At 38.4% G+C, this 8,364-nt stretch overlaps 1 protein-coding gene across 2 annotated transcripts in view; it reads right to left on the reverse strand.

Annotated features, from left to right (window-relative positions):
• The window catches only part of WWC3 (WWC family member 3), a 66,246-nt gene that overhangs the window by 35,599 nt on the left and 22,283 nt on the right, over positions 1 to 8,364 (reverse strand). For both annotated transcript variants that reach the window (XM_009885957.1, XM_009885956.1), the window contains exons 6-7: positions 5,007 to 5,156; positions 2,842 to 2,915 (exon numbers count right to left, since the gene is read on the reverse strand). In XM_009885957.1, coding sequence (XP_009884259.1) covers positions 2,842 to 2,915; positions 5,007 to 5,156 — 224 coding nt within the window. The remainder of the gene's footprint in view (positions 1 to 2,841; positions 2,916 to 5,006; positions 5,157 to 8,364) is intronic.

The raw sequence follows: 8,364 nt of genomic DNA on the forward strand, positions 1-8,364 counted from the left end.
GAGTTCAAAAGTAGAATTTACACGCCTTGTTGCAGAGCCTGGATCAGGCACAGGAGAGAGGACCGCTTCTCCCAGCATGCTGAAGATGTCAGAACCCACCCATGGGAAAAATTAAATTGCAAATCATCCAACTTCCTTCCAGTGAGAAACCGAAGGGAAAAAAAAGGCAAAAAAAAAAAGCACAGCTATGTGAATGTCTTAATTTACGCCAAGGCCAAGCCACTCAGCAGTTAAGAGAGATTTTTGAAGGAGGAATTAAAATCAAATTATCTTTTATGAGGGAGGAGAGATACTTTGGGAGCATAAGCCAACTTTTCTACTATCACTGGGTTTCATCTCCTGAATTCCTCAAGACAGTTCATTCAGAAATCTCAACACCGTATTTCCTTGCTGAGACACCATATACAGAGAACGTATTTTTATTTTTAGAAACTTCTTTACTACATATGGCAAATACTCTGCTCGTATTTAGAGCTATACGATCTTCTAGCTAGATTCACAAGAGTGGCTAAAACGCAACACACTGCCCTTCAGTTTGTGGGGCTTTTTTCCTGCTTTCCTTTAAGGCAAAGGACATACTTTTTCTCCTACAGTGTATTCTAAAAGTCTCCCATTAAAACTTGAAAATAAGACAGCGTCTCTCGTGTACTTATTTGCTATATGTTTCCACACCTCATTTGACAAGCAAGTAGTCATAATATACTGCTTTACAGTTGTGACATACTGTAGCATTTTAATTTTCTACTTTGTAGATTTTAATCCATCGCAGCACATTCCCTCACCCACACTGTACAGTAACAGTAGATATTTCACCAGCCAAGGGAGAACGAACACAAAGATATTTAGTAGAGACAAAAGCCCTACAGAAATGCCAGCAAGCTAAGGGGAAGGAATGCATGATAAATGAAGAATGCAACCACAGAGATAACTGGTAGGGGCAATGAGCTTTGTGCAGTTCCACTCAAAAGCTGAAAGCTGATTACTTCCGTACAACATACTGGGCAGAATAAGGCTTACTATTTTAAAGCAACTAACATGCTTTTGCTAAATAACAGACCATTGTCAGAGCTGCTATCCCAGGACCGCAAAAATACCCTTTACTGCAATTACTATTCTCTAGTCGCCAGGTTAGTTACCCAGATTTTCTACACTTAATTAACATCAAACCCCAGCTCACTTCTGATGTTCAGAAATACTGCATTCCATGCATAAACAAATGTTCAGCATTTCCAGCTGAGAAATGCTTCTGCTACTTATAAATAAATAAATAAACCAAAACCAACAAACCACACCAACCCCCCCCCCGCCCCGGTCTACCTTTTCCCTGCACTAACACACCAGAATTGTTTCAAAAAACACATAGGAAAGGTGTCAGAAAAACAAACTAGAAACATTTAATATAATCTTCACAGCACCAGTGGCTCTTCTTAACTAAACAGTATAAAACTAAATTCTACGCTTCTCTCAGCAACTGTCACAAACACCTAAACTATCGCTGGACTATTAAGTGCTAAAGGTTAAGCCTGTGACCAAACAGGACACTGACGGGTTTTTGTTTTGCCCTTCTTTTGCCCAATTATTTAACCTTTATTAGGTAATAGTCACCGCTATTCACACGCAGGATTTTACAATGCAGACTTTCATTCCAGTTACAAATCCTTAAGATTTATTTGTGTATCTCTAACATGCTTGCACCAATTTTTTTTTTTTTTCTGGAAGCCTGTATTGCGTCCAAATGTGAGTAAATTTTCCAAGAACAACAAAATGGCAAATCGCCTATAAAGCTTCCAATCCCAGCCAAGGCATATGACAGCATTATGGTTTCCCCCAAAGAAAAAGTCGCCATAATATGGAAAAAATGAGGTAAAAGTATTTAAAATTTTTTTAACCCTTGTTCTGAGATGGGTAAAACACCCACGCAAAATAGACAAAGATGAAAAGAAAAACGAAAAAATCCTAACTTAAAAAAAAGTCTTTTCAAATTTAACTACACAGAATCTTCTAAGTGTCAGTGAATTTTAATGAGATAATGCTCTGTCAGCACAAATTAAAATATTCCTAAGCGCATAAAATTACTGTGTTAAAGTCATCATCTATACTACACTACTGTCTGAATACGTGGCAAAGAGTTTGAAAACAATGAGGTTAAATGAGGGCCCACTAAACTACACTAGCAGTGTTTTTAAAATAGTACTAAGTAAGAATAGATTACTTTTACAAAGCCATGAAAAACACACTGCAAGACTGATCTTTACAAAAGAAATACTTATGACAAGCAATAACTAGATTAGAGGACTTAGTGCAGAATTAATCTATTTCAAGTAATATTTCTTTCATTTTTATCAGATTTTTTTTCAATCTCAACATTTATTTTTATGTACCCTTTTGTTCAGCTCTAAACATCTTCGTTTATCCCATAGAAAGTTCTGCATTCTTTCTTCACACTGAGTTCACAACTTCAGTACACTAAACTTAGAACACAGGTATGCAAAGCTCTGAATGTACCGATAGACCAGGCTGATAAGTGTAAAATTAAAGCCTGTTTATATTGAGGTTTGAGAAGAGGAATAAAAAGTAAAACAGCTCAATTAAACTACTGCAATTTAGTGTTTATACAAGTGTAGAACAGGGCTGACATTTGGCTTTCTCTCTGCAAACAAACAGAATAATCTTATGATAAAGTCTTATGTTTACCTAAGCTTTTATTATCTGTGAACTACTCAATAGTAAGCAAATTAGTCTTCCTAAAGACATTTCAGCTAGGAAGCTGGTTCCCGTTCTACTTTAAAAAGTTTAATCACAAGAGTAAAAATAAAAAGCAACAAATTTATCTTTAATTACCTTTTCTTGGCCTCTTCATACTGCCAGTTCAGTCTTACTTTGTCTACAAGTCTTGTTTTGTCATCGAACCCAAACTTTTGCAGAGTTGAAGAGCAAGAAGAGGGGGGAAAAAAGAGAGGGAGAAATGAGATTTTAAAAACACTCTCACAATAAAGACAGACTAGACTCACTAAAAAAACTCAATGCTTTAAGTAATAATATAATAAAAATCAATTTTATGGTTTAGAAATACAAAACTGGTTTATTGCTAAAAATACAGAAGACAGATGAACCCTTTCAATAAATCATGATCCTGAAAATCAACGGTTAACGAACAGAATCATGGATGACTGGTCAAAGCTTTTCAACTTCATCCAAGCCTACAATACAAAGATTATTTTTAATTGAAATATTTTACTCCTTGATACTGCTATTTTATGGATACTTTAATTAGAAGTAATTCAGTTACATTCCTAGTACTGTGATGGGCTACCCAGCACTTAGATCATTAGTGTGTTTTATACACTATTACAAAAACATCACCTGATCCTTGAACTAGTTGTAGAACGTGCATTTATGCTGTAACCCCTACTGTATACAGTACAGTTTTTACAGCAACTTCTCTTCATCTTAAGGCATCAGCAGTTCACCTCTTCAAAAGTCTGCATGCTGTCTAATAGTTAAAACCCAAGTCCCTATTTAAGTGCATTGCTGCACCTCTGGATTTCTCACCTAACTGATGATTTTGCCCTCTTCATCATCACACGTCTAAAAAATCCACCTCTTTTTTACTCACAGTCCACTACTAATAATTCAGGAAAATAATTGACATTGTTATGTATTTTACTTTCCTAACAAAAAAATCTATACCCGACAAACACAATTTTCAGACTATATTTGGCTTGTCTTAGATGGCATTCAATGTGCATTGTGAATGGGAAAACGCTGCAATTTTACATTTGGCAGTTCATTTTGGAATTCAATAATCACATCCACCACCAGTCCAAAAAATGACATCTCAAAGACACCATCTACCTAGCTAACACCAGGCTGTCTTTCAATGTGTTAAGTTTTTTTTAGATGCTTTAGGAGTATATGCTCTTAAGAACACAGATTTCCTCTTCTGTAGAGGCCCTCTGGCAACATCCAACTTGGCAACTAGTCATCAGTGGAAGACAACAAAAGAAGAGAAATGGGATGGTAAAAGCCTATGATTAAAAAGTTATATAGCTCAATAAAAATTTCTAACCAAATGTGGAATAACACCCAAACTATAGTACTACCAAACTACAAACAGGTTGTCTTCTTGCTTTGCTGTCAATCTCATCCACAGAAGCAAATGTCTTACTGCTCAAGAACAGCTAGGCTGTCGTAGTGGAAGCCAAGCTTTTATTATTTGGAATACACAATTTCATTCACACGGACCTACTTCCAAGGAATGCTAATATATTCCTCTCAAATACCACATTTAAAGGCACATGAGCATAAAGGTATAACAGACTAGAGAAGAAGTTTTGTTCATTTTTAAGAAACATACTTTGGGACTCTAACAAATACCTCCCTTGTCTTCAACAGGAGAAAGGAACAGAGGTCTACCCTACATCTTTGATATGCATGAAGGATGATGACAAGCAAGATAAAAACAAGATTTATAAAAAAAAAAAATACATCCATCACTACTACCTAAACACTAACACTGCACACCGTTGTACAATCAGGTCTCTACTACAACTTAAAGCTGGCCAAAGTGTTTTCTTCCTTCCTGCATCACTACAATAACCAGTAAGCCAGAGGTGGTGACAAGAAGAGAAGAGGTTCGTGGACACCTCAGCAAGAGCTGTTACTCAGAGACGAACCTGCAGTCACCTAAGTGATGATGTGACAAGTGCTCTGCCAGGCTGGGTGAATCCAGGAGCTCATTTTACCTGTCACTGACCAGCAAGCACGCTGCTACACCCCTGTGCTGCGCTCAAGTAGCAGAAACGCAAAGCTCACCACTCATGCGCGCCATTCACATGCTCTGGAAACAATAAGCAAACACAACTCCCTCGACACCAATATTGCTTTGGATTTTTCATTCTGCTACAGCCAACACCTCTTAAATTAAAACAAGAAATAATGGTGTATCACTATAGTACAAAACCAGCTTATTTTCTACAGTAAACTTCTCACGTAGGAACACATACCTCTCCAGTGATGTCAGTCTGAGAACAAGCATCACAGTGTTGTTGAGGTAAACAGGAGTCGCTGAGTGAACTAGAATTGTGCTGGAGATCCTGCAGGGAATCTGTAATACAACAGCTATTCCTGAATCCATCCGTTAACTTGGCCAGGCTCTACAGAGAAGAGATTTAAAATAATAAATAAAAAAAAAAAACAACAACAAAACCTCCTATTTTAATAATCGTTTTATTAATAAAAAAAATCTATTTAAAAATATGACAGGTAGCTTGTCTATAAAGAGCTATCTACAGAAAGTAAAATTCATCATAGCGTTAGTAACACATCATAGCGTCAGTAACATGCAGAAGCTTTGCTTTGAAATAAACCTCTCCTTTTAAAGGATGCATCTAACAGTAAACAGATATTTTTTAAATTATTTCTTTCAGATCTATGAACGTTCTAACTTTTGTGTAGCTTACAGTTCTTTAAATGCAGCAGCTGTCAACTTTCAAGTTAGCTGATAGGGAAGACAAATGTGATTCACCTGCCCTTTTGCCATCTTCTGCATAGGTTACATTCCTTACCCACTACTGCTATCGCATCCATGTGATGAATACCTTGTACTGATTGTACTTTTATGACAGCTGATTTCACCCTTGCTCTCCCTTACCCAAGGTTCACAGAGTTAGAGATACTTCACACTTTGGATTAAGCTAAGGGACATCTCTGAGATGTCTAGAAAATGACACAAACTGTGAGGGTAAAACAGAGACCTCAAGCCATCAGCAAGGGAGGCAAGACAGAATCTCATCTCTCATATGGAGAAAGGCTTAGGGACTTGGGTCTCTTTAGTCTAGAGAAAAGAAGATTGAGGGGGTATCTTATTAACGCTTACAAATACTTAATGGGAGGATGCCAGGGGGATGGGAGCAGTCTTTTTTCAGTGGCGCCCAGTGATAGGACGAGGGGTAATGGGCATAAACTTGAACATAGGAAGTTCCATCTTAACATGAGAAGGAACTTCTTTACTTTGAGGGTAGTGGAGCACTGGAACAGGCTGCCCAGAGAGGTTGTGGAGTCTCCCACTCTGGAGACATTCAAAACCCGCCTGGACGCCGTCCTGTGCAACCTGTTGTAGGTGACCCTGCTCTGGTGGGGGGGTTGGACTAGATGATCTCCAGAGGTCCCTTCCAACCCTGACCATTCTGTGATTCTGTAATCACACAAAATAACAAGAATTTGTCCGACAGTAAGAGCTTGGTTGACAGGCTGTTATAATTTATCTTAAAATAAAGATAAAATTGTTAATATTGCTTTTATTTTCTGATTGTGCATGCTCTACTTTTCAAAGATTAGAGATAGTGTACTGTTAATAACAAAACTATGGTGCAGGTTGTCATGACTGATTCCCTGAGCATTCTGCATCAAAAGAACATTTAAAAAAATTAATTCTGCCCTCTCACCAGAAGATAAAGAAAAATCAAATGATGTGAAAAGAACTTATCAGAAATTTGAAGAGCTGTATCAATTTATAAATCATAACACATTCAAACTATTTGGTTCTAAAAATGCATCTAAAATCTCTCAGAACTACTTACTCCATTGTCTGAACTACCGAATCAGAGATGAATCTGAAGAATTGCAATGGGAAAAGGCTGTCCCTCAGCAATCTCAGTGGCTCTGACAACTGGTGATTTGCAATAAGTCCCAGTTATTCTGCATATGCAACTACCAGGAGATCTCCCAGTCTTCAGATAAGACAGCAACGCTGCCTTTTCTTACAATAAATACAACTAATGGAATTGAGAAGATGAATCGGTGTAACAACAACTGGTTCTGCTCACAGAATGGCATACCACCTTGAAGATGACGGCATCCAGATTTGGAGCCTAGGAAGCATCCATAGGAATTGCAGTAGGCCTGAAACTAGCCAGAAAAAGCAGCTTTTTCTAGTGGCCTCCATTTCCACCATATATAGTCTGTCCCTTCAGTCCCATTATATGTTGGTCCCTCCCTCAGATCTGCCTCCACTAGAGATGAAAAAGAGGGAAAATACCCAACCTGGTGTAGAACAAAGAACAGGCAATGGGTTTTGTGACCCTAGACACAAAAGTGGGAAGCCTCTGCTCCTCCCAGCCACCCCCCTGAACACACACTTTGTCTTCTTCCTACTGGGAAAAGGCAGGGAGAGATGTAGGTACCTAGTATATCCTTCTTAGTATGAAGGACAAACACAATAGTTTCCTCTTAGTCCTGAGAAAGCAAAATGCAATTTCAAGTTACGTTGTTGAGACGTCCCTAGCTAGTGTCTCTTTATCCTCCAAGACTTGCTGAAAAATGAACTGGTCCACAGAGTGGCAAAAAGAAAACCAGAGTGTCTTCCACCTTACGAAAATTGTGGAGTTCCATCCAACACTCTTCTTCAAAACTGACTGAAAATCACCCAGTCCTGTCAGTTTCCTGCTGTATGGAGGATTAAGATGGAACCCTAATGGGTTTATGACATGAAAATAATGATTTCCAATCATGGCTATACAAACACTAAACACCTAACTTGTCCTCTTTCCAGTAAAGCTGAGCCAGGGACATGAACAAAACCCAAGGAAACAAAGTCTGAGGTTTCTTCTAAATAATAATGTCACACCTGGCACCTCTGGCTAACACATATTATGTTACAGGCATATGTAACACCAAAGGTCCTGATGCTAGAACTTAAATCTAAACTTCTTTCCATATTTCAGCTACTTCATGAACTCCTGCTGTACTCCTGATGCCCTCCAGCATCTCCAATTAGGTAATGGAGGGATTCTTGCCTGCCAGCTATCCAGGCACAGTTGCTGAACCACGGACACCACTTAAAAATTTCACAGTATTTGACAGGTGTCAATCACCAAGTAGCATCATCTTAACTTACATCTACGTGCATAGGTGACTATGCTTTGAGTCCTAGTTGGATGAGTGAAAGCACAGCCTCCAGCGACCCTAACATGGAAAATTACAACCTGAGTTAGCATACTTTTAGATAGAAACAATTTACATAAACTGCTAGGAGTAATATCCTCCTCCCCAGCTATATGGAGGAATTCATCTTTCATCTGGGGTTTATGGATTGTTTACGGCAGTCGCACAGAAACTGCCAGATCAGCCAGCTGTGAGCTTCTAGGCACAGCAGCCCAAACCTACTCAAAAAGAGAGAAATGAGCACTGTCATTTCATCATTGATCTGTTACTATGTGATTGGGGAGCTCTCTGCCACGTACAACTTTAGTGCAGTTCCTACCTAATCTATTAAGCCTATTTAACTTGTTAAGAAAAGAAAGAAAGAGAGAGAGAGAGAGAGAGAGAAAGAGAGAGAGAGAGAGAGAAAGAGAGAGAGAGAGA

Source organism: Charadrius vociferus, unplaced genomic scaffold, assembly GCF_000708025.1.
Source record: "Charadrius vociferus isolate BGI_N301 unplaced genomic scaffold, ASM70802v2 scaffold105, whole genome shotgun sequence".
Lineage (NCBI taxonomy): Eukaryota > Metazoa > Chordata > Aves > Charadriiformes > Charadriidae > Charadrius > Charadrius vociferus.